Genomic DNA, 27353 nt, shown 5'->3' with positions numbered 1-27353 from the left:
GGCGCACGCGTGTTCCCGTGTTTTGGTTTTGGCAAACTCCTGATTTCATCTGGAAAATTTGTTCTTTTTTTGCTTCTGTGTTAGACATCATAAACTTTGAAGGAATTACTATTTCCAAAATTGTCCCAAGTTGACAAGAAATGAATTAGAGGTTTCCCTCCACCTAGTAATTTTCTGTCATCTGATGCCTTAAAAAAAAAAAAAAATATATATATATATATATATATGGAACTACAGTTCTGTTGTCTCTCTGTGTCAAAATATGAATGTGAGATGATTTCTAAAATCATTATGGACCTTCACTATTAATCAGAAAAATGCAGGCATAGTTTTCTATGATACTCGTTACTAAAATTTTTAATATCTCAAATTATTTTAATATAGAGCATGACCTAATTTGAGAAATTTAAGTTTCAATATTTCTTAAGAAGTTTCTATGTTTAGTTGTTGGGATACAACTAAAATTATTACCAGTTTTAATTTTTTGAAACTTCTGTTACATTCTTTAGAAATATCTAAAAGCAATGTATGTTTGACAGATGTGTTAAAAATTGAGGAATAGTGGCCTTTGCAGACATAACCATTGGCGTGTAAGGAATCTTTGAGATGTTTATTTTTTTCTTTTAAAGATTTTATTTACTTATATATATAGAGAGAGAGCACTAGCAGGGGGAGGGGCAGGCAGAGGGAAGGGCAAACTCCCTGCTGAGCAAGGCCCCCCCCCCCCATGTGGGACTGGATCCCAGGACCATGGGATCTGAGCCAAAGGCAAATGCTTAACCGACTGAGCCACCCAGGCATACCAGAGATGTTTTCTCACACATTTATGAACATGTAGATAATTTTACAACATGTAAGATCTGAAGATTGTACTTTTAAGCTGATCTTATATTAGAAAAAAATAATGAAGGTAATGCAAGATTACATGCTCTTAAAAAAAGTAAGCATAGGTAACTGCTATTAACATTACTGTATATCCTCTCTAACTTTTCATTTTGCATGCACACATGCATACATGAACATATGTTGAGCTATATTTATAATTTGGTTTAGTTTCCACTGTAATCCTTCATTAAGTTAGGGAGATTTCCTTAAGCATTTGTAGTGGACAAACTCACTATGGGTTTGTAATGCTTAATGGTTTTTGACATTCTTTTTTAAAATTTTATTTATTTAATTTAATTAATTAGTTTATTTTTTTAACTAGGCTTCACATCCAGTGTGGAGGCCAGTGCAGGGTTTGAACTCATGACCCTGAGATCAGGACCTGAGCTGATATCAAGTCAGATGCTTAACCGACTGAGCCACCTAGGTGCCCCAATATTTGTCATTCTTACCCCTGAATCTGTGAATAGAAAAAAATGCTTATTGGTTTGTGTGACTAAGTTTGGGATGACTTGTTACACAGCAGTAGTAACTGCATCAGTTAGCACGTGTTATTAAGGAGAATCTTATTTCTCAGTGATCCTCTCTTTCCATAATGTGTCCAGAAGACACAGTTTTTACTATTTCCATCAACATGATTACTTCCAAATCAGGAGTTAGATAGTGGACCATCAGTTGTTCCCCAAATAAAATTGTTTGCAACTGGGCAATCAGGTTGTCAGTTCTTACTCAGCTAACTTTAACTCTTATTTGCAATGTTGCATTTCTCAGGTTTGATGGTTAAAGGAACAAATTTTAGTACAATATACATCAAACTATACCCCCAACCAATTTCCTAAAAGGTCCCCCAAACACAGTCTATAATTAGTAAGAGACTAACATGTGAAGATGAATTGTTTAGCATGTTACTTCGTGGTCATCAAACATTTAATGTGGTTGTTAACAAACACCTGCTTTGTATGCGGGGAAAGGCACATTTTGCATAATGTACCATAAATGTTATGTTTATGATATGGAGTAACAAATGATGCACTCAGCAAATAAAATTTATTAGAAAAAATGCAGATAAAAACGTGCAGTAAAAGAAGGTAATTTCCTATCGTAGACTATGACCTCGTAGAGACTTAGAGCTTGAAGAACAGTTAAGAATGGAGGAGGGAGGAGAGTTAATCAGTCATTTTTTCCACTGATGGTTATGGAAGGACATGGGCTGGAGTTGGGTGTTAAAGGGGCTATTTCAGAGAAAAATTCAGAGGAAGTAACGTAGTTCTGCTATCTTTCTGAGGTTCCTACCCTGACTCTGAACAGGAAGATTTAGGATGAAAAACTGCAAACTATACCTTTGCTTGCTTCCTGCTATTTAAGTTTATAAATTTCTCTATGTGATGCTAAGAGGTTAAGTGTCAGGGCCTCATGACTGGTCTCTTAAGTACAAGGAACCTCCCAAATCCGTGTCTCCCATGTTGATTACACCTGAGTCTGATGTCATACCAATTGGACTTGGAATGTAACTCGAACAATTCCATATGTTGCTTTGTAAAAATGGTGTATCACGTCTGGGACAGAAATCTAAATTTGTCCATTATGAACAAAGGTGGCAATAAAAACCGGGAGGATGTTAAGCAAAGAGAAGTTCTATGAGGATTTACACCACTCTGGTGTTTTTTCGTAACAAATAAGGCCCCGGGACTAGGGGTGAGTGAGTTTCCAATCCATTAAAGTATTTTTCTCTTTCCATCTACTTGTCCAAAATCATCCTGTTCTCAGGTTACTCGCCCAGCACATTCATTTTATAGGCGATATATGTACTGGATTCCCGTTACTTATTTACATTTATAAATGTAGTCTGAGTTATACTCATTTTAATGTTTCATTGCTAAGTTTTTAAAATATTGGCCTAGTTTTGTAATCATGCTAGTAATAAAATAGGCAACTTTAATAAATTGAATTTAGACGCAGTGAGAATTCCTAACTTGAGATGGTCTGCTCCCACATCCTGAATGTCAGCTGAGACTAACAAAACCGTCTTCATGTGGCGCATGTGCAGACCTGAAGAATGTAACAGTTATTAAGGACACAATAGGACTATTGGAAAACTCATGATTAACCTGATATTTCAACCTTGTATTCTTAGTGGTATCACTCCTTCCTCTAAAACTGCCTATTGGTGCATATGATGTAATCAGCTGGGCACCACCCTGGATTGTGCACCACACTTTGATGAGGACCTCCACTTTAGCATCTATTTGGATTTAGAATTATTCTCTATTTGTGAAAAATATCAGTGTCGTACTCTGTGCTGTGTTCACTAGTACGGCTCTTATTTTCCCATAGTATATTCTAACACTTCTAATAGTGCAATTTCCTATTTTGCTGCCAATGCTTATTTCAATATATTATTTTCATATAGGTCACTGGTTTACCTCTCTTCTCTCTCTCTCTTTTACCAAAGGGGAAATGGAGTTTTTAACTATAAAATGGTTTTATCTCTAAAATGATTCCTTTCTTGATGATTTGATGATTTTTGATAATGTGTATTTATTTCATCTATTAACTGGGTGCTGAGAATTGTTTTTTAAATTTCCAGCTGGGCCAATTCATTTGTATTTATAGGAGCATGGGGATTTCTAGGGTTGCATGATAATATCAAGTGAGCTTTCCACCTTCCTAAAGACACTTACACCTAGCCCTGCGTTATGAAATACTCTGAGTACATTTAGAGTTTAAAAATCAGATTGAAACTCTGATATTATTGAAAAAGAAACAACACAACTGGATCTGCATAAATTCTGTCTTCCCAGTGAGGGTCTGATCACATCCAGAGAATTATTTCACCATTAACTGTCCGTGCCCTTCAGTTGGATTGTGCTTTTTTCTTCTGCAGTAAAATTGTGAGCAGTGTCAAGCAGTGAAGCTTGGGAACCAGTTCTTTTTTAAGACCAGAGTTCTCATTTTGATTTAGTTTTTCCAGAAAAATCTATCTCCACCATCTCCTCCCATTGTATCCCCCCATCTCTGCTTACATATCTATTTGTCTTTCTGGTGTATGCCATGCTGGGAAGTCTCATCAAACCCGCATCTGTTCTCTTTTAGGAGAAACCTGATGCCAGCCCCACGTCACTTCAGCTGCGGTCCCAGATCGAAGTAAGCACAATGACTTTAATCATCTATTTTTGCTTCTGCCCTTTTTTTTTTTTTTTTTTTTAAGTGATATTCTGTACAAATGAGAGCCTGCTGCTCTGTGCCTTTTTCTTCTAGGAGTCGCTGGGCTTCTGCAGCGCCGTGTCAACACCAGAAGTGGAGAGAAAGTAAGTCTCCTTCCTTCTGCCCGGGATCAGATTTTCTCAGGAGGTCCATCCTGGTGAAAGTCGAATGGGTGATCACGTTGTGTCTGTGCCATGGAGCATGATGTCATTTTCCTTCCATGGTGTGTGTGTGTGTGTGTGTGTGTGTGTGTGTGTGTGTGTGTACATACATGTAGGTGGTAAGAGTGTGTTTTGTAATTCAGTTGGTGAAGACTAAGGATTCCGCAAGAGTTACTGGTTTCACACTGCTTATTGTGAGTGAGCCCTAAATAAATATCTGGAAATGAGCATAGAGAAAGGAAAAAGGACAGGTCCACCAAGATGGGTTTTCTTCTTTTAAAAATAATTTCTGATACAGGGTGGAAGTCATAAAGAAGCAAGGTACAAAAATACAATATATTCCAGAATAAAACAATGTAAAAAACAAAAAAACCTCCTCTCTGCATTTGGCTTTGGTGGGTGCCCTTAAAACAAAAATAAATGCTTGTGACAAGATGGTAAATGCTTACTTACCTTTCCTGTTAAAGGTAATATTTTGCTTCTTTGTCCTGACTTGGGCCCTGTAGTCTTTACTCTCATGGAAGATAATTCTATGTTACATCTTATATCTGCAGTGTTTCTTTTTAGGCAACCTTAAAAAAAAAGAAATGAAAACAAAGCAAGTGGGTTTTCTTTTGTTTTCTACAACCTTTTCCATTTTTTCTTTATTCCATCATAATTACCCTAGAATGTTCTATTTATGATCTTCCGAGGTAAAGAAATTTTAAGAAAGTCCTCATCTTTAAACAGATACTTCCTTTGGCATGGAGCCGCTTACACTGTTTGGTGCCAAGAGAAGCATAGAAGTGGTTTAGGAATAAAGTATTTCTGGAATGAAAAGAGTGTGCTGGGAGAGCGTGTGTGTGCTTTACAGCACAGCCCTGCCTAATCCGTCCACGTGTGTGTGCTGCTAGCCTGGAGGCAGCGTCAAGGAGGGAAGGCTGCTTTGCCAAGTCTTCGGTTCTCAAGTGGTGGAGCAGATTTGGTTCAGGACTGAGGAACATTGGGGGTGACAAGCCAAAAGCAAACCAAAGCCATTGCCCATTCAAGGTTAGAGAATATATGTGCAATTACTGTGACTCTCCTTTGTCTTCGTTTCATGTAAGCTCCTAGCAGCTTAGTAGTGTGGAGGCTGAAGGAGCTCAGAGATTGGAGTTGACATTGATTTGGAAATTGAAGGTACTGTGGTAATAAATTGAGTTGAGTGTGGGCAGAAGCCTGGAGTTAATGGATTGGAGGTTCTTCTGACCTAGTTTGCTACGTATTTGTCATGATTCAGGCTGAGAACTCAGGTGTTCCTCAGAATCTGAGTCCTTTGGGAAACAAGAAATGTTTGCCTTTTCTCCTAAGAGGAAGCGACTCACCAAATTTGTACTAATCTTAGCTGGGTATTTCTTCTCTCCCCCCTGCCCAATTGTGGGTAGTCATTCTTTCCATGTTTATATCCTCCACTTAGTGAAATGTGGTGTAGCTCTTGTGGCCAAGAGAGAGACTCTCAGCCTCCTCTGAGGTTAACAAAAAATTTTGAACACACACAACACACAGTACTGTTGACAGCCCCAACCGCTCCATGTATAAATCTGCCATTTTGCTTCTGTTCTTTTAGGTGGTTTACTTGAACTTGGGTGTTTCTAAGTAACCTAAGAGTTGTAATCCATTTTGTCCTGTATTTCCTTATTAATGCTTTTTGAAAATTATGGTACTCTTGTTTTTCTTATTTTAAAAAAACTTTTGAAAAATGTTAAACTTACAGCAAAGTTGCAAGAGTTGTACAGTGAACCTCTGTATAACTTAGACTTAGCAGTTTGCACACTCTTCTTCTCCCTCCTAGACACACACACACGCACACATATAATATTGTTAATTACGATTATTGCAGAACGATTGGAAAGTAAGTTACAAACTCTGTGACTCTCACTTCTCAATACCTCAGCATGTATCTCCTAAGGACAAGGACCTTCTCTTACAGAACTCCACAGTATAATTACCAAATAGAGGAATTTTAATAGCGATTTTCCTAATGTACAGTTCATGTTTGAGTTTCTCTGATTGCCGCAGTAGTGTTTCTTACAGCACTTTTTTTTTCAACCCAACACTTAAAAAATGACTCATCGCGTTCACATGTCCTCTCTTGTCATATTTAATCTGAAAGGATTTCTTGGCCTTTCTTTGTCTTTTATGATACTGATGGGTTTTTTAAGAGGGTAGGCAAGTTGTTTTGTGAGATATTCTTCTATCTGGGTTTCTTCTTAGGATTCGAGTAATGCATTTTTGATGTTGTGTTCTTTCCGGTGCACCGTATCATCATGTTAATCTGTCCCGTTGGTGATACTAATTTTGATCATATGATTGTGGTGATGTCCATCAGCTTTCTTCTGAGAAGTTAGAATTTTCCCTTTGCAATTAGTAAATATTCTGTGGGGAGATGATCTGAGACTACGTAAATGTCTTGTTCCTCATCAGACTTTTACCTGATGGTTTTAGATTCCTTTAATGACTGTCACCTAAATCAGTTTTTACAGTGATGGTTACAAAATGATGATACTTACTCTTAAATTGATAATTCCTTGAGATTAAACCTTCCAAAATGTTTGTTTGCTTTCTTTCTTTCTTTCTTTTTTTTTTTAAATAAGATGGACACTCTAGATCAGATTATAATCTGAGGAGTTTTATTTATATTGAATTATTTGTATTTTTGTACTTGAGAGTGCAATTACTTTGAAATGCAGAATCCTGCTATTCTTCAGATCAAAATGCTTGCTGGTAGTTTTGTAAGCCCCAGAGGATGACCTGGCAAACCAGTTGGTTGTGTCTGGTTAGTGTCCGCCAAGTATCTGCCAACCAAAATATCCTTCTGAGTCAGCAGTGTTGTTTTATGGGCAGAACTTTTCTTCTGCCGTCAAAAGGCAAGAGAAATCAGACAAGAGTCGGCAAATCCTGCAGAAGCCCGCCCTTAGAGCAGAGGCCTAGATGGCAGGAGCAAAGTGGGAGTCCAGTGATTGGCCCTCGTGGCTCCTGCTGTCCAGATCCACAGCCCCTTCCCCACCACTACCCCCTCTTAAGACTGTCAGGGGCCTCAGCACATCTTCCTCCCTCCCTTCTCCCCCAGTTAAAACCTGAGCCAAGGAAGGTGTTAATTATAATGCAAATACCTGATTTCTAAGAAATATATCATCTCTCCCAGTGGTATTTACCATTTAACTGGGTTTAAAGTCTTGAATAAACAGGACTATAGCTCTGACCACGCCCCGCCCCCCGCCCCCCGCCAAAAGACCAAGGGGGTGGATCTTTTGTGTGGGTGACAAGCAGTGAGAATCTATGTAACATCAAGTGCAGCTGGAACCTCAGGCAGATGGGCCGATCGGCTGTACTTGGCCGGTAGATGTGTGAACCACAGGACAGATGCATCTGTCCATACACAGAACAGACCTGCCACCGCCAGTCTGACAAAGGTTTTGTTGGTCCTTATTTTCTTACGTTCTATCTGGTCTGTCTGCTTTCACCAGAAATATAATAAAAATGCTAAGGGAGCTTTCATTTGCACCTCTTCTACTTCTGTCTATTTACATTGCCTGTAGATCTACTTTATTACACCAATCTTGGATTTGTGTCCACTGGCTAAAAAGCTGAACATCAGTTAAATTTTTTGTTACCTACCAATTAGTCTCAAGAATATCTAGAGAGCAAGACTTTTTTGCTGGGAAAATTCCATGTATGTATGTATGTCTGTATATATGTACTTGGCACACAGAGCATGTGCACGCACAAGCAAGGGGAGTGGCAGAGAGAGAGGAAGAAGCAGGGAGCCTGATGCAGCGCTCAATCCCAGGACTGTGGGATCATGACCTGAGTGGAAGGCAGACACCCAACCGACTGAGCCACCCAGGCGCCTGAAAATTCTTTATAACCGTATCTATTGGGATTGCATTTAGCTACAAATAACAGAAAACATGACCTATAGTGGCATTAAAAAAACAAACAAACAAAAAAAACCAGTGTTCATTGATACCTCCTCGTTCCGCTGGGATGTCTAGAGGCTGGCACTGAGGCTCACCTGAGCCTTCAGGAACCCAGATTGTATTGTTTGTTGTTATCCTCCTGGTTTTAAAGTGGCCTCGGCATCTTCCAGGTGAGAAGGAGAAACAGGGTGAAGAAGGTCAAAGGGCAAAAAAAGCCACAGGCACATCCTTTAAAAAGCTTTCCTAGAAACCCTGTCCAACACATACATTCCAGTTTGTCTCACTCATTTCTTCAAGCCGCAGCTGTTCACTGAGCACTGGCTTTATGTGCCGGACCCCATTCGGGGACTGGGTTGTATGATGAGCTGGTATGAGCTGCATCAGCATGGAGGGAGATGTCGTAGAAAACATTTATATGCTTTCAGTGGTGCTACGGAGAAAAATAAAGCAAAGAAAGTGAGCTCCAAATTGGGGCACTTGGCCACCATTGCCATGGGAGAGCTTGGAGGGATGAGTGTTTTCTGCTGACTACTTTATTGCCCTGAACAAAATGGGTATCTTAAGGAAGGAGGGAGACCAGACATTGGGCAGGAAACTAGCACTATTTTCCACAATAATTTAATCTTTTATTTGTAGGTGTGTATCTGAAACAGAGTAATCTGAAAACTAGCTAGCTGTCTAATAAATAAACTATGTGTCAAGATGATTTAGATTCACCTTTCAGGGAAGCCAGCTGTAGGGGAACCCATCTGGTTATTATTTCTAAGTGTGTATCTAGATTGGAAGTAGCCTTAATAGGATTGGTTCTGCAAAGTGGAAAAGAAAAGGCAGGAAATTGCAGGTAACGTTTATTGAGTGCTGAGTGTGGACCAGGAACTGACCCATGAACTTAACATTGACTCAATTAATACTCACATCATCCCTGTGAGGTTTGTTATGATATTATTCCCATTGGAAAATGCAGAAACTGAGGCACAGAGAGGTTAATAAGTTGTTCAAGGCTACACAGCTGATTAAGTGGCAGAGCCCAGATTTTATCCCAGTTGAGAACCCATGCTCCTACCCTTCAGCTAGAATTCCAAAGTACTTATAATTGCATTGCTTATGCAGATAGAGAGGTCAGGGGCATATTGAGTTCATTAGCATTATATAAATAGCATCACTCCAGTAGTCCTCTTTGAGGTAGGGGCAAGCTTTACTCATGTTCAGATCTAAGTTGTGTCTCATTTATAGAGGCAGGAAGGTCCAAAATAAATCTCAAAACTTCACCTTTGCCGGTATTTATAGGCTCTTTTCTACTAAGTCTTTCACCAGAGTTGAAAATTCACTGATTTAGTTTCACTTTCTTTCATTACCTATGACTGCACTTGAACTATTTTATGGTGAAAAAGTCCAAAAATATATCGCATGATGGAAGAGGGAGATAAATCAAAGGAGGGCAAGCCAATAGAGCAGTGCTCTGTGGTCGAGAAATGGATGGAATCTGGTTTACAAATGTTCTCTGCAGGCATTCACTCCGTTTGGACCCTGCTTCCCTCTCGGGTTTGTTCTGTCTGGCAAGCTGATACTCTCTACTCCTTCGGTGGCCTCAGCTCTCCTTTCCTCCCCCCTCCAAAATCCCTGTTTCGCCTCCTCCTTCGCCTTTGCCGTCAGGGAAGTAGCCCTGCTTGTGTTGCTGTGTTCCGGTTGCTCGCTCTCTCCTGCTCCTCTCTGGCTCCCCCGCATCTCCGATCTTGCCTTTCTGCCCCTCACAGTCGGCCTCTGCCTGCCTGTCCACCAACCTCATCTTTTGACCTGCTCTCCAGGCAGGATGCAGCTCCTGTGATTGCTCAAACGGGCCGTGTGCTCCCATGGCATGCTGAGCCTCTGAAATTGTTGCTCCCTCCGGGGGTGCCCCGTCCCCCACTCTCACCATCCCCCCCACGCCCGTTTATCTGGGCAAACCCCATCAAACTTAGAAATCCAGCTCTGGTCTTGGCTCCTCCCAGGAGTCTTCCCTGATTCACAGAGTTGGGGTACAGTGTCCTGCTACTGTTACAGTGGACCACGGTTACAGGTGCATGTGTGCGCGCCTGCGTGTGACCTTCCACTCTGAACCTGGGTCTTTCACACATGTGCTTCGTTCTTCTCCATCCCGTGGAAGGTTTCTTGCCATCCTCCAGAACCATAGTTTGACTTCTGCCCCAGTTACTGAACTTGGCCCCCACAAGCTGACTCCTGTCGCCTTCATTCTTGCTGAAATGCTCTCTGAGGTCAGTGCTGCAGCAATAACCGACTCAGAGGCCCCTCCCGACTTGCAGATCCTTGTTGTGTTGGGCACGGCTGCCTTCCCCGCAGGTCCCACTTCTCTCTTCGCCCTTGGTTTGGTGCCTGTGATGTGGCAGCTTCCAGTGTCTCCTCACTGGTTGCCCACTCTTGGCAGTTCCCTTTTTTTCTGCCCATTTCTTACCATCGGGGGTCCCCTGGGGCTTTTGGCCCAGCCTGCAAGCTCTCCCCAGGTACCCACACCCAGGGTTTTGATCTCTTGTGTCTCAAGATCTCAAATCCACATCTGTCCCTCCGCCCCATTTCCCGATCTGGTGACGTGCCCATTGCCACGACGTACCGGCTGCCTGCTCATTACTGTTGCTGTCACCCCCCGCTGCACGTTCTCACAGCAGAACTCCTTACTCCGTCTTTACCCTTCTTTCCTTCTCTGACAACCTGCTCTTTGATCATATGTCCCCCTTCTGTCCTTGGGACCACTTTTCTGCTCTTCAGACAGCCTGGACGTCATTATCTCCTGCTTTTCTTTCGTGATTCCAAAACCTTAATCACGAAATCCTGTTGCTTCTACTTCTTTTTTTTTATAAAGGTTTTATTTCTATATTTGAGAAGGAGAGAGAGCATGAGCAAGGGGGGAGGGACAGAGGGAGAGGGAGAAGCAGGCTCCCAGGGAGCCCCAGGCAAGGCTCGATCCCAGGACCCTGGGATCACGACCTGAGCCAAAGGCAGATGCTTAATTGAATGAGCCACCCAGGCACCTGCTTCTACTTCCATAACTTTTCCTGTGTTTCCCACTTTTTTACCTTCACTACTGCAAGCGATACCTTTAATGCTGTTTTCATGAACTAGAAAAGTGCATTCAGGAAATGACCCTCAAATCAGTCTCCATAAAGTACAATTAGGCCACACTGCAGTGAGAGGATGCTGAGATCTCCCCAGTGGCACCTATAAGTTAGGGCTCTCCATGTTTGCCCTCTGATCAGAATCCCCACAGTCCAGCCCTGGCCCAGTGTTACCGCCACATCTCCCACCACCGGCCCCACTGCCTCCTCTGATCTCCCAGATGCCTCCTGGGCTGTTGGGAGCTCCTGCCTTGAAAGCATCTCCTTTTTTTAGGTCCTCTTTTAAGAACTGCTTTTCCGTGGATGCTTTCTCAGCGCCTTCCCTGGCTGTAATCTTTCTACCTTTTGGAATCCAGTAGCATCTGGCACGGATCTGATGTCTCAATGTATTGTAACAGGTCATAACAGTGCTTATTGGGTTATTTCTATTATTGGACACCGTGCTGATCACTTTTACTCTATTTTGTCATTTAATTTTTCATGGACTCATTGAAGTGTCTTCTATTTTTGAGATTAATTGGCTTGCCTAAGGTCCCAAAACTGGAGACAAAAAATCTTATCCAGTCCGAATGCCATGACAGCCTTGGGGGGGGTTAAGATGCCCTGCCTGATTCCAGACTCTCTGGGTTCAAATCCAGGCTGTTTCTTACCAGCGCTACAGCTCTTGGCAAGTTACTCAATCTCTGTGTCTGCAGTTTCCACAACTGTAAAATGAGGATGATCAGTACAGTGCATACCTCACTTACTAAGCTATCCAGCACCTACTGAGTGCTCAGTAATCTTGTCTGCTGTCTGTCTCGTCTGGCCCAAATTCGTGCCCTTGCTCGTGGCTCTTGCTTTGTATGCTTTCCTAATCCCACCGGGCCCAGCAGGATCATGAGCTCCAGGAGGCTAAGAGCTCACATTCTTCTCTCTTTGAATTTTCTCCAGTGTCCAGAAGAGTTGTTTGCACAAAGCAAGTACTAATTAAGTATTTGCATTGAAATCATTGATTGCTTCAGTTCTTTGAAAGAAGGTTAAAACTGGACTGCCCCCAAGACTGGCATCCCAGAAGACGTACTTTTGTCTCACCTGTCCCCCAGTGTGCACCAGTCTCTCCTTCAACCCATAGCAGTGGAATAAGAAGCAAGTGCTTTCTGCTGGTGAATATTAACATTAAAAAGACACCCGTTAAAACATTTTAAAAACATGTAGTGCAGAGAACAGTAGCTTCCACAAATCTATTTCTAGGGCCTTCTCCCCTTTCCCCCAGTTCCATTCTGTAATCTTGTTCAAGTCTCCTCACATTTTTCCTCTGTTAAATAGAATTGACAGAACACACACTACCTCCAGATAAAGGTACAACGTCACGGATTGCACACAAGGTATTATAGTTGTTTTTTTTTTTTTTTTTAAACCTTAAATTTAAAACTTGCAGTTTTGTTGGGAAAGTACATTTCTTTTCTTTTCTTTTTGGTAACAGGTTCATTGAGATCTAACTCACATACCAGGAACTAGAAGGTATTATGCTGAGTGAAATAAGTCAGTCAGAGAAAGACAATTATCATGATTTCACTCATTTGTGGGATTTAAGAAACAAAACAGAGGATCATAGGGGAAGGGAGGGGAAAAATAAAACAAGAGGAAATCAGAGAGGGAGACAAACCATAAGAGACTCTTCATCATAGGAAACAAACTGAGGGTTGCTGGAGAGGGAGGGGTGTGGGGGGATGGGGTAACTGGGTGATGGACATTAGGGAGGGTGATATAATGAGCACTGGGTGTTATATGCAACTGATGAATCACTGAAGTCTACTTGTAATAATAACACACTATATGTTAATTGAATTTAAATAAAAATAATTCACATCATACAACTTACCCATTAAAAGTATGTAATTCAGTGGGCTTAAAAAAAATTTTTGTTGTTGTTTATTTAGAGAGGGAGAAAGAAAGAGGGGTGGGAGGGGGAGAGGGGGAGAGAGAGAATCTCAAGCACACTCCCCACTGAGCACAGAGGCTGACATGGGGCTCGATCTCACAACCCCGAGGTCATTGACGAGCTGAAATTAAGAGTCAGATGCTTAACTGACCGAGCCACCCAGGTACCCCAAAGATTTGTATGTGTTTTAAGTGACTAGCTTATTTCACTTAGCATAATGTTCTCCAGGCTCATCCATGTTGATTCCTTTTTGTTGTATGAATATACCACATTTGGTTATCCATTTATTGATTGGTGGACACTTAGGGCTGTGTTGACTTTTTGGCTATTATGAACAATGTTGCTGTGAACATTTGTATACAGGTTGACGTGTGGTCATCTGTTTAGTTGTTTTTAAATCCGCTTTAGGGAGATACAGTGTACATGCCGTGTAAGTCACCTATGGAAAGTATACAACAAAGTGTGTAGCATATTCACGGAATTTTGCCGCCATCACCAGAGTCAATTTTAGAACCTTTTCATCACCCCAAAAATAAACCCTTTAGCTGTCACTCCTCCATCTCCTGATGACTCCTGTTCCCTAAGCAATCACTAATCTAATTTCTGTCTCTATAGAATCACCTCTTCCGGACATTTCATAGAAATAGAGGGGAAGTGCATTTTTGAAAGAAAATTGGTTTGTTATGGCTCAATTAAGAGTAGAACTTCGAATCCAGTTCTTGGTAACTTTGTCTCCAGCCTCCTTGAAATGTGTAAGACACTCTTCTCCTTTTAGTAAGTCTGTTTCCTACTGGGTACCTCTGCCCTCTTCCTCAACAAGAACGTCTCTCGTTCCTGAGGACTGGGTTGGAGGAGAAGGGCTCAGGCTCCATCCCTTGTGGACGTCCCCGAAAACAGGGTCTGCTGTCTGTGGTTCTGTGTACTTCTGCGTGACAAGGTGAGGCTCTCTCTGCTCATTCTCATTTGTAGAAGTAAGCACTAGAAACCCGCAGGCTGTGCAGTTATGAATCCTCCTTTGGAACAGACTAGATTCACTGAGAATTGCTGATGAGGTCTGCAAGTTTGCTGGGAAATCCAGGTCAAGCCGTGTCCCCTGGAGCTGAGATGAATGCATCCTGTTTCCACATCCTGTTTGTGGCAGGGCTGCGGGCTGGGGAGGGGAATACCAGATCTTTCCCAGGGGGGACGTACATTTGTGCACTGGGATGAGGAAGCCACACAAAGGTGTGTCCTTCAGAATAGCTCACAAGTTGGTTCTGCCCTGTTCAGGTGGATGTGTTCTTGCTGGGTGCTTACTGTCCTCCCAGGAGAAGGAGGTCGGCGCTCGTGGCTTGTGAGCGCAGAGCCATGAAGGGAACCAGAGGCCACTTGGACTGCCATTGTTTGAGCTCAGCAGGGTGGGAAGTAGAGGCAGAATGGCAAGCTTAGGTTTCAGAAAATGAGTGGTCTACACCCAGAGCCAGACATTAGATTAGTATGTATATTATGTATTCTTTCCCTTTGATCAATTTACCAAGAGCCACCTGCCAAGGCTGTGGGCAGGAGGGAAGGGTCCCTGTCCAAGGGGCTGGAGCGTTCGGTGTGCTCTCCCTCTGTGATGGCCATCTGCATCGTGTCGCCCCTCTGGGCTTCAGCTATTCGGTGCTGAGTTAGAGTCGGGTGGTGTCCTTTCTTCTCTGACCCAGTCCAGAGCACGCCCCGCACCGACCAGTTTCACGTGCTCTGCTGTCGTTGGTGTTGGACAGACCCTGAGCCCACATTTAAGCTCTGCTAGTTGTCGGATGAGGAACAATGAGAGTTCGTGCGGTTGCAGTGTGCCGAAGGACGGGTTTGTGTGGGTGGACCTGCGTCTGCACGTGTGTATGCTCCATCACATAGCATATCTGAGGGGCTCAACATTCCAGAATGCAGGGGCTTGGGGCGGGAGCAGCTGTGCTAGAATTCTCCACCTCAGCTGTTCCCCACTGCAGACTCTGTTGCCCTTTGCTTCATCTGGTGAGTGAGCCCCAGCTGCCCGGCCCCAGCTGGAGTCCACACGCCTGGGCCACGGCCCTCCTGGGGGCGGGGTGTGTGCAGCGCCTGGAGACAGGCTACCCTGCCAGGAGGTATTTAGGATGCGAGGGGGCTGCGCTTTCTTCTGTCTCCTGCAGGAGAGGTGAACGGGACCCTGGGCCCCAGGGGTGGGGGGAGGCGATCAGTAAATAAATAGCAGTCCTGTCCTGGCAGGAACAGGGAAGACCCCTATGGACAGCGGTATCGTACAAAGTAAATGAAGGAAGGAAAGGGGTGGGTGAGGGTGTCAGAAAGGCTAAATGACTTGCCAAGATCACGATCACGAAACTTGGGCAAGGCAGAGGTGGAATTCTAGTACAGATCCATCTGCCCGGGCCAGGGCTTTTCTCCCAAATGCCACCGCGCAGACCATGGACTGGTGCGTCAGAAAGACCCGTGATGGGCCAGGCGGCAGTGAAGTGCAATTGAATAAACATTTTCCACATTTCTGCGGTGTGGACGAATTTGCTAGGTGCTGGAAAGATGAATGGGTTGGGAAGGTAGCTGTCCTCTTACGACCTGCAGAAGTCATGACAACACGATCGTCGTGTGCCTGAGTGTGGTGCGTGGGGACTGGGGGAGGATGTCCAGCCAGGCGCCTGGGGCCAGGCACCCGCTGCAGACACACAAGTTCAGTATCAGACAGGCTTCTGTGGGAGAAGTGGACGTTAAGGTGACGTTATTACAGGGTTCTGACCGCTCGTGTTGGGGCTGGTTGCTCTCTGTCCAATGATGTGGCCTGATGTCAGATGCAGGCAAAGTGGGGAACGAGGATAAACTGCCATCTGCAAATACGGACACGTCCTCTCTCACCACCTCCACGCAAGCCTCCAGATCTGACTCGCCAGGAACCTGCAGGAGGAGCTGGGGTCCTTCCCGAGACGCTCACCAGGCCCAGGCCTGGGGCTCGGAGCACCTGAGGAGCAGACTTGGCAGGAATTCAAGCATGGTGGGTCCAGCTGCTGCTCCCCGCCACCGAGTAACCCCGGGGCCCCACGATGGCGAGTGTCGGCTACAACAGGGCCTCATGCCCTGCACTGACTTTGAAGCCCCATCTCCTGTGAAGTAGCTCATGTGACTCATGCTGACCCAGCACACGCAGGGGAGGGAATTCTGGGAGACATAATCCATCTGAGCTAAGTTGACAGGTTACAAATCTACCACAGGTGCACCACAGGGAGGGTGGGGGGTTTTGTAGGCAAAATTGGAGGGGAAGGGAATTCCAGACAGAAGTAAGGGTATGCAAAGGTGTGTGAGCACAGCACCTTGGGGGTGGGCAAGTGCAGCCCCGGGGCCAGCTTTGGGAGGTCTTCAGAGCAGCTCAGGGGTTGCCTAGTGGTGGGCTTTGTATGGTGGAAGGATGACTGTCAATGTGAGCAGCTAGGTCTGGGTGCCCCCAGGAGGGCAGGGAGACCAGTGGTCCAGGGGACAGATCCTGAAGGTCTGAAACTTGCCAGAACCTTTATTAGGCTTCTAGTTTTTAAATTCTTCCATCCCACTGGCTAATTCCTTCAATCTTTAAGGAAGATTGCATGCCAAGTACTGGGGATGGATACAGGGCACTCAGGACTAACACTGGCCCCCAGCCTTGTGTCTATAGGCTTGGCTGCTGTGTGATCTTACTGTATTCTCATATTCTGAATTCTCTTCCGAAAACTGCACCTGAAATCCTGCTTAACTAGATTTTGGAGACCTTGGCTTAGAAGGGTGCAAGGAGGAAATGGAGAAGGAAGCATAGGGCATGTGTTCCCCGTGTCTCCTGGATGCAGCCGGTGGTGGCAAGCATACCCGCCCATCACAGTTAGCTGCAGAGCTTGTGGGAAAGACAGACCCTGAGGCCCCGCCCAGGCCTCATGCATTGACTTCAGACATGGCTGAGATGTGCAACTCTGGGAGTCTTTAATAAGTTTTCCAGGAGGTTCCTAGGCAGCCAGCTTGGTGTTAACAGATCACTGCCAATACCCGTTTCTTTTCCTTTGGGTTGACGCTCTCGGCTTCTGCTCCACATGTCAGTCCGCGGTGGAAGCGGTGGTGGCACCCAGCTGTGCTGGGAGAGGGCGCGTGTTGTCACGGGGACCCCGGCGCTGCTTCCTGGAGTCTGTCAGGTGCTGATGTGTCACTTCAGATAGAGCCTCAGGAGCAGAAGGGGGAAGGATGTGAGGCAGTCCGAGAGCCAAGTGAGAGCAGCAGCGGAGTGCGAGGGCGGTGCTCGTAGATGTGACAGAGGACACGTGTGGGAATTTAAAAATAAGGTCTGAATGGTGACGGAAGCTAACTAGACTTAGCGGGGCGCTCATTTCGCAGTGCATCCGAGTATCAACTCATTTTCTGTTACTCTTAAAACTAATGTGTCATATGTCAGTTACATCTCAGTTAAAAAAAAAAAAAAGAGTTCCCGTCTGCCTGACATCACATGACAATTCTCCATCCGCTGTGTCTGAAGGAATCGGAGGCGGGGCTGTGGTGGCGCTCACAGTGGGAAGGACCCGATCCTTTGTGCTGCCCGCCAGGACAAGTAGGGCAGGCAGACGGCTCCCGCAGCCACGTCCTGGCGGGGGGCTGGCCGCTGTGCCTCCAGCATGGGACCAGCAGGGCGAGGAAGGGCCCTCCGAGCCCGCAGCCCCTCCGACTTTGTCCTTCAGAGGCAGCTTCACCGACTCCCCTGCACCCCTCCGAGCAGCTGACAGAAGAAAGGCGGGCAGCCCTGGCCCCCGTGTCCCCCCACCCGGGGCCTCTGTGCCCAGACAGTATAGCGGCCGTCATGGCCAGCGCGGCCTGGGCGATGGTGAATGGGAGCCGCTGTTTGTTTCCACTGAGAAAGTTTGGACCCGCTTCCGGAGCCATTGCCATGGAAACAGACTGAGGAGATAATTGAATGGAGCCTCTTTTCCTGCCCTCTCCTCTCTCCCTTTCCCCACACTGAGGCTGAGGCTGAGGCTCTTAGGGGCCGGCTCTTTGCAGCCTGATGTTCCCTGCAGGTTCATGCGCATTTGATAAGAATGTCAAATCAGAGAATATCCTTACCGTGCCAGCCTCCCCTAGCGTAAATGACCCCACGTGCACCCTGCACCAGGCAGAGTGGCAGCCCTTTGCCATCGCTCTTCTTGCGCTGAGCCCGCACCACGCATCCTGAAAACCACGGCCGTCCATGGGGACCTTCCCTGTCCATCCAGCTGGTCTCACATCTCCGCCACATTTCCTTGAAGGAAAGCCTTTCTTGGACCACAGAGCCATGGACGCACTAAATCTTACTATTTTTTTAAAGATTTATTTATTTATGAGAGAAAGTGTGCGTGTGTGTGTGCGAGCACAGCGGGGAGGGGCAGAGGCAGAGGGAGAGAGAGTCCCAAGCAGACTGCGCTGAGCGGGGAGCCCGGCTCGGGCTCAGTCCCATGACCCCGAGATCATGACCTGAGCTGAAACTGGCACTTAACTGACTGCGCCATGCACGCACCCCTGTATGCACTAAATTTAAAGGGGAAATAGAAGGGAAGAATAATTTTGCCTCATTTACTGAATAAGTAGCCATCATTAGAAAATGTAAATAAAGCTACTTACAGTACTTTTCTCATTTTATAAAAACTAGCTTTTGTGGTGAAAACAATGTGCTAAAATCCTGTTTTATTTCGCTTTTGACGATAATTCAATAATTCTTTTTTTTTTGTTTTTAAGATTTTTATTTATTTGTCAGAGAGAAGAGAGCACAAGCAGGGGGAGCAGCAGAGGGAGAGGGAGAAGCAGGCTCCCCCGCTGAGCAGGGAGCCCAACATGGGGCTCCATCCTAGGACCCCAGGATCATGACCTGAGCCGAAGGCAGATGCTTAACCCACTGAGCCACCCCGGTGCCCCTAATTCAGTAATTCTTAAGATATAAAGACCTAAACAAAATGTAAAATTCACATGGAGGCCATAAAAGGAAGGCATTAGTTTTTACTGGTTGCACCAAAAGCAGAAAAAACAGAGGAGGAGTCTGTTTCCCTTTCATTCGACACCTTTTGTGTGTCTGTTGAGGAAACGTCAAAAATCAAGCTTGACCTGCATTTGCAGATGCCAGCAGCCAAGTCACCTATGTTGGCACTTTTAGTGCCAATAACAGGAGAATATGGACACACTTGAGGCTCATGGTTTCGTACCCCGCACCATGAATCTGGTGGTGATGCAGACAGGATGGCCCTTGCTTTCAGGAATCTGGTGCTTCAGTGGGACCAACCTTGGCGTGGGGCCAGAAGAGCTGAGCCCCAGTTCTGTGGCTTGCAGTCAGGTAAGTCACTTTCATGAACTCACCAGGCCTTCATTTCTGCATCTGTATAATGGAGCTTTTCACGATTTCTGGGAGCCTGAACTACAATGAGATAGATACGACTGTGCTGGATAAAGCCAGACCAAGGCTTAAGTTGGTCATTTTTACTTCTTTTTTTTTTTTTTTAAAGGAAGCACGCAAGTGGTTAGGGGAGGGGCAGGGGGCGAGAGAGGGAGAGAGGGACTCCCAAGCAGGCTCCACGCCCAGAGCAGAGCCCGATGTGGGGCTCGATCTCATGACCCCGAGATCAGGACCTGAGCCAAAATCAGGAGCCAGATGCTTAACCAGCTGAACCACCCAGGCTCTCCTGGTCGTTTTTACTTTTGAATCACTGAACCTGTTAGGAGTATATTCAGTCATTTGTCATTGAAACTGACCGCACTGATGAGGCAGATGGGGGCCTCTTTCCTTCATACAGCAAGGAGTCCGGAGGTGGCTGGTACAGCTGCCAGGAAGTATTTCCTCTCTGCCGGTTTTAGTACATGATTTTCTTATGATAAAATGATGACTGCTTGGGCCTTGTGCCCATGTTTCGGGAAGGACTGAGGGGAGGGATGAAGGGCAAAAGACACGGGAAGAGGTGAGTGAGTCTTTGTCATTATGGAAATGCTAGCTTTCTCAGAAGCCCCTCACTGTGAATTCTCAGCTGTATCTTCTCAGCCAGACGCTGCAAGGGAGTGTGGGGAAGTGAGTGTTTTAACAGGGTGCCCTGCCACCCAAACAAAATCTGGGTTCTCCTAGGAAGAAAGAAGATAAGAGGGATATTGGAATGGGGGGGCAGCTGCCCCTGCCAGCGATAGGCACTACTCCGCCCGTCTGATCTTGCAGCACGTCGATCTAATCTACCTCTTTCTGCTGTAAACTCCTGGAAGGTGTGGACTGTGCTGTACATTGCCCTCATCAGGCCGCAGAGGCTTCATTATCTGCACCAAACAGCAGATACCAAACCAAAGAGCGTGGTTGGTGGTTTTTTCATAGGAGACTGATCAGTTACTGAACTTACTGAACTTACATGAACGTACTGAACTTACCTAAAAAATAGTATGATAACACCATCTAGTGTGTCCTGGGGATATTCTGGCCAGTCACTAAATTTGCAGGAATCGGGAAGGCATTTGTAACTTCTCAAGGCTGGGATATATGTGGTTACTTTCAGGAGTGGTACCGCATCAAAGCTGCCATCCATACACAATTTTTTTTAAGATGTTATTTACTTATTTGTGAGAGAGAGAGAGAGAGAGAAAGCACAAGTGTGGTGGGGGGCAGAGGCAGAGGGAGAAGCAGGCTCCCCGCTGAGCAGGGAGCCTGACGTTGGACTCAATCCCAGGACCCTGGGATCACGATCTGAGCCGAAGGCAGATGCTTAACCGACCAAGCCACCTAGCCTCCATGTACAGAAAATTTTTACCAACTTTCTTAGATAGGCCAGACCCGTAAGGTGACAAGGAATAATATGCCCCAGATGGAAAAGAAAGCCCATGGGGAGGGTTTTAGAAATCTTGGACAACAACTGTATGTTCTCCCAGATTTGATTCTCCCTGCCCCAGTCCCACGTATGTGGGCATGTCCAGCTCTGCACTTGTATCGTCCTGGCCTCAGTGAGGTTGCTGTCCAGACACAAACAGGTCATGGCTCAGGCTATGGAGAGATGACATTTGGCTACATTTTAGGCATGATACTTAAACTTCTGCCCATGTCCTGCATCATTAACTTTTGGTACCAGTTACCATTTGGTGAATGACAGGACACAGATCTCTTTCAGTGTACCTTTGTGGTGGACTTTCAGATTCAGTAGGGATGGAGGCTGTTGTTGGTCTGGGAAGCTTGTTGGCCACCCCTGAGGTGCCAGGGAACCAGCCCCTTCCATGTTTCTTGAAACTGCCACTTCAGTTTCTTGAAACTGAAGTACTCTGAGCAGGACTGCGAGAGACTTGGCTCTACAGGGAGAGCTGGTTCAAAGTCCAGCCGTCCTCACCACTAGCTTCTTGGTGGTGCTTTGCATGTACAGACAGGTTCTAAATTCCATACAAGTCATAGTTCATGACATCTCTAGAAAACCTACGTGATAGGTCATATTGTCTCTGTCTTGCATAGCAGGAAACTGGGATTCACTGGGACAGAGTAATTTGTCCAAAGTTACTGGTTGGTGAATGGTAGAGCTGGGCTTTGAACGCTGGAGGTGGGGCTCCAGAACCTGCACTGTGAGCCATGGTGGTAGGCGACCTCCTGTAGGAAGAAGCCTTCTCAGCTCTAGGAAATGTCGTTCACATCTGGATACCAGTCATTGGTCCATACATCTCTACCTTGGCATCATGTTCAGTCACTGGTGTATGTGTGTTTTTAATTCTAAGAGAAACGTGGATTGCTTTTGTCTAGTGCAATTGAGAAGTGGAAGAGGGGTCACCATGTCCATCCTAGCTATTTGAGGGAAGTTAATATTAAAAAGAGAGATAGGCTTGACTTGCAGCAGAAAAGATCATGTTTAGATACCTTGAATTTCCATATACCTAAGATAATTAGCAAGGGATTGAAGTCTAACAAAAACCTTTGTTGTTAGAAGTAGAGTTGCATGCCTACATTGACTCCCTCTCTGTATTTTTCGGAATCAGATCCCCTTTTGAGACATCTTGTATAGTAGGAATAGGCCCACCTATAGTGATTCTGATGGCAGTTTTCAACCAGAGATATCATAAAAAGGGGGTGGGGCAGAAAAAAAGTTGAAAATGTCCAAACTCATGGCTGGAGATACCAGACTTTTAAAATGTCCTTTCAGCACTTTTCTTAAGGGGGAGCATTGGATCGGTATGGTAAGAGGGCCTCTTCAAATTGGAAATAAACATTGGATGGTATTGCCATTTTGAGACCGTATCCACACATCACTGCCATTTCTTTGGGAGAGTTAATATTACATCACAGGTGGGTCCAAACCACTTCCCATGGCATATATCCATGTTGAAAAGCTCCTTGACATCCACCGAAAATTATTTAGTATGCCCTGTCCTACGGGCAATGAGTTAACTTGGTGTGGTTCTTACTGCATAAGGAGGACAATAAGCACCTGGGAGTACTATGGTGTTGGGGAATGTGGATGAAGAACTGCTGACATTATGGTCACTCATCATTGTGAGGAAAACAATGGATTGTGAGAAAACATGAATTGCTTGTAGAGAGTACAATTGAGAAGAGGAATTGTTACGGCCATCCGAATTATTTGAGGGAAGTTAATGTTAAAAAAAACTAGGAGGAGGAAGTGTGGCAAATTAGAAACTGCTGGAGCCTAGAATAAGGGATGTGGAGTGGCTGTGCTGGGTGGATGGGGATGGTGCAATTCTGTGCAGGGGCCGAAAGCAGTCATCTGTTTGGGGCTCCTGTGAATATTACAGGAGGTCACATTTATTGGAAACTCACCATCACCTGCCAAGTTCATGTAATTTTCCTAGCAGCCCCGGAAGGCAGACACTGAGCTCATCATCCCTGCCTTGCATAACAAGGCCAGCTGGCTTAGATTTGTGGCCGCGCTCACTCTCATAGGTGTGCCCGACTCCTGAGTGTGTGAGCACCTAGCTTGTGCTGGGTCAGGCCATTGCCTTGGGTGTGGTACTCCAGACACCTGCCTTGATCATTTACGGAGGTGAACTTGTAACAAAAGCCAGAAGGTACAGGCTGGGAATAGGCTGAAATGAAAGGAAAGGCCTGTATGGGGAGTGTTGTGACCAGGGTGACAACATGTCACTGACATCGTCATTGTTACTGAATAATCTCGGAGTTCTAACAACATACCGGATTTGGAGCAGTAGAATTACTTTGAATCCAAGCCAGTAAGTTTGCAAGTTAAGTTCTACTATGTGCATGAAATCCAGCAGCTGTTGTCTGGGTAAAGCAAGAGAGAAACATGCAACACAGAGTTGGAGGAGGCACTCGTTCCCTACACCTGCCTGACCCCGAGAGAGTGAGCACCTCCAGCAGTGCGGACCCCTTGTGTCTCTCCTGACTCACCCTAGTCCAGGCCCCATAGCTGGGGAAGGGGTGACCCTTGAATTTTTATAGCAGACCGTAGATAATCTACACAGAATTTTGTTTCGTATATGTTTTTATGAAATAGGGGAGATATGTTCCTATGATGAAAAATATCTTCGATATCCGAAGGATAATAAGAAATATTAAAGAATTACCTACTTTATACAAAATGATTTGTCACTAAATAAGCGAAATATTCAAGGAAGGCATAGCAACTCACAAGGAATAATCAGCATATGAGAAATATATCACCATATAAGGAAAAAAAAAACTACTAAAAAGCTCCTCAACCCTTTTACCTTCTCTCCACCTTCCCCTTCCATGCACAGTTCAGTAGCACAGATGGCTTAGTCCTTTTCCTACATCTTGAGGAAAACGCTGCTGGCTTTAGGGACTGCCTTGGCAGGCTGGGGATGATGCAGGAAAAGACCCAGACACGGCAAAAAACCCTGATTCAAAATTCAGCAGGAAAGAAACTAATGAAGAAGTGTATTTCCGGAGACTCAAGATAAAGGAAACTTAAAAATCTCTTAAGTATAGATTTTCCAGTAACGTATAACACATGTTCCTTTCTTAGAAATTAGGTTATAGCCGTTTTTCTTCCTTTTTTTTTTTTCTTTTGCTTGGTTATAATGAAGTTTCTGGACAGGCCATCAAAACAAAAACACGAAGTCTATTTTGGGAACTCCTTTATGCTGGCGCGTTCATTACACTTCTCTGGTATGCCAGAATAAGTAACATCGCAGGGAGACAGAGTTGTCTTTGCCTGGGGGTACCTAAGGCTCTTGGTATATAAATAGACATAAGGAGAAAAATGAGCCTGAGCCCAGACAAGTTCGTGGCCTCCTTTCCTTCAGCAAGCAGATAGATCATGCAAGAGCAGCACAACCAGATCCTAGAGTGTTCTTGAAATGCTTACCCAGAGGCCATGTTCACATTGGGGTTGAAAACCTGCTCGGTCTTCGGTCTTCACAGGTTCTTCTGAGTATCGTTTCCATAATTCACCCAACAACAGGAGTAGTACACATGTGACATAATACGAATTTCTGTTACATAAATGAGAAACAGTATGGTGAGGTGGGCCAGGTGTTGGACCCTTCTGGTGTCAGAGATGTGGCTTCCAAGCCCAGGGTGTCGCTGCCTGGCCCTGTGCCCTTAGCCACGTCATCACTCCTGAGTGTCAGTGATCATCCTGTGATGGGGGTTGCCAACAAGAGTGTTTTTTGTTTTTGTTTTTTAAGAGGTAGAATTCCATACAAATGTAAAGAATTTCATTCTGAACTTTGTGTTTCTCCTCTGTGGCCCCATGGAGATCTCTACTGTGAAGCAAGACTCAAGAGGAAAGAAAATAGAGCAACCTAGAATTTACCCTGCTACCATTGGGGCAGCAATGTAGTCTATATAAAATATGATTTTAGTCAGAAAGGGTAAAAGCATACTTTTGGTTTTTCTTCTCCCCATGACTACGTTTCCTAAGTCCCACGGTGGCTTCACCTTCTTTTCCTGACCCTGAAGATTGGATTGCCCTTGAGCCCAGGGCTGGTCCCGCTTCTCTTCACTGTTCATTTGGTCTCCCAGCTTTAAGTATGCAGGTGACTTCCAAATTCTGACCTCCAGTCCTCAGTGATGCCCTTGAACTCTAGACTCACATACCCAGCTATGTCTTTAATATCTCCGCAGGGATGTTCAGGAAGCACCTCAGGTTGAGTACGTGCAGAGTAGACCTTGCTTTCTTCCTCTGCTCTTTCCCAACGTAGCCTTCCCTGCTGGGGCGGCGAGTGCCTGTCATGCCAACTCATCCCTTAGGTCTCTGTTCACTTGTCACCTCTTCAGAGACACCTTCTCTGTCCATCCCAGCAAAAATTCTCCCCACTTCTTGACCTGCACCCCCCACCTTGCTTCTTACCCCCATCCTTTGCTCCAAGAGAACAGGGATCTTACCTGTCTTATTTACCGCTACATTCTCAATACCTCAAAGGATGCCAGACTCATAATGGGAGTTGGATAAATGTTGATTGAAGGAAAGAAAGACAAAGTGAATGAGTGAAAAGAAAGGAACGAAACAGTTGAACAAAGAATTTGCTCAAGATTGAGGTAGGATGAAAGGAGCTGGTTAAGTGTTGGGATGCTATCCCTTAAGTTGTTTTTTTTTTTTTAATCTCATTCATAAATTCTTTATTGAATTCTCTTTGAGTTCAGGGAGGGTTAAGGTAGTTTAGAGATTGAGGAAAAATAATTACACTTGGGGTCTAATAGTAGTAGTTATTGATGAAAAGGTACCTCTAAGATTGAGTTTAGAGACTAGATGCAAAACTCAAATTATTTGATGCTTATGTAGATTGGTCCAAAGTGCAGCAGAATGCTAATTACTGCATCCTAGTCAGTCCTAGTCATGGAAACCTGGAACCCTGTGCTGAAGTTCCCATCCCTTTTACCCTGTCGACAATGAGAGTGATGGATAGAGAGAGGCTGACAAACCTGCTTCCAGCCCAGCCATTCCCAGGCCTGCGGTGTCTGGCTGAAAGAAGGTGCTCTGAGGAGGCCTCTTTGGAACTCACTCCTGAGCATTAATTTCTTCCACCAGGAGATCAGTAAATGACCCTTTCCACCTGCTGCCATCCAAATTTGGAATTTGGTTACATCATTGATTTCTGCTCCTGCTGGATGAATTTTATAATCAGTCTCAAGGAGAAAGATGGCATTTCACATCACTGCTCTGCCGCCCGCCTCCTTTTGCAGGGACAATTCACCGCGTCCAAATTAAACTTTATACGATGTCGTTGCCCCCCTTTGCAAATTGATGAGTTGGGGAGCTGCACACTTAGGAAACACTGGCTTGCTGTTCTTTGGCCAGTATCTAGATTGTGAACTTGTGAAATGTTAAAAATAAATCCCCATTTGTCACCGCAGGATGACTAGAGGAGCTGTAGTGCCATCTGCTGGCCTCCTAGGGAAATGCAGTACCATCACTAGTAGAAACACCTCTTACGTAATGAAAAGATCCCAAGTGCAAACCTGAGGATAAATTTTAAATATGTGTGATAATTTGAAGAAAGTAGATACAAGTTAAAAAAAATTGTAAGCAGGAAAATACATTTATATTTTGGGATAACTATGTAATGGTGAGAACTTACCTTTTTATGCAGTGTGGGTTCTGGAGTATATTTATGGTAAAGGACATTCCCGTTTGGCAGGAAGAATGAAAAATGCATTGGAAAATAGAGGTTAGCCTTTGAGTTCTTCAAGAATAGGATAGAAACAATTCTCTGTATGTTTTATCTGGAGAGGAAGAGTCCAGCGTCTGGTGGAAAGACAGCCGGGCTGCCAGTGCCTGGGGAGAGCTCCTTGTTTGGGGTCTAACCAGCTGGTGGAACCTTGGATCACTCCTGTAACTTCTGGAGATCATTGTTCCCTATAAAATTGGGATTGGTTTCAATGATGGGTAAAATTCCTTACAACTCAGTAACGTGGTATTATTCTAACGAGCAAAGGACTAAAGGAAAATAATGTTTCTTTAAGCTATTTTCCCCATGAAAATTTTTCTTTTATTTATTTATTTTTGCAAGAGAGAGCACAAGTTATGGGGGTGTGGGGGAGGGGAGAGGGAGCAGCAGACTCCCCACTGAGCAGGGAGCCCAATGTGGGGCTCGATCCCAGGACCCTGAGATCATGACCTGAGCCGAAGGCAGACGCTTAACTGACTGAGCCACCCAGGTGCCCCGAAAATACTTCTTTTGGAAAAAGTAAAAGTTCACATACGTATTTGTA

At 44.9% G+C, this 27353-nt stretch overlaps 1 protein-coding gene across 6 annotated transcripts in view; it reads left to right on the top strand.

Annotated features, from left to right (window-relative positions):
- The window catches only part of SASH1 (SAM and SH3 domain containing 1), a 188348-nt gene that overhangs the window by 80216 nt on the left and 80779 nt on the right, over nt 1-27353 (top strand). For 5 of the 6 annotated variants that reach the window (XM_027602078.2, XM_027602080.1, XM_027602079.1 and 2 more), the window contains exons 3-4: nt 3979-4029; nt 4144-4193. In XM_027602078.2, the coding sequence (XP_027457879.1) occupies nt 3979-4029; nt 4144-4193 (101 nt within the window). Of the gene's footprint in view, nt 1-3978; nt 4030-4143; nt 4194-19082; nt 19530-27353 lie in introns of those variants that run through there. The other variant, XM_027602081.1, reaches the window with a different exon arrangement.

This window comes from Zalophus californianus, chromosome 7 (assembly GCF_009762305.2).
Source record: "Zalophus californianus isolate mZalCal1 chromosome 7, mZalCal1.pri.v2, whole genome shotgun sequence".
In the NCBI taxonomy this organism is placed as follows: domain Eukaryota; kingdom Metazoa; phylum Chordata; class Mammalia; order Carnivora; family Otariidae; genus Zalophus; species Zalophus californianus.
The sequence above is the reverse complement of the archived record's forward strand: the minus strand, read 5'-3'. Positions and strand labels throughout refer to the sequence as shown.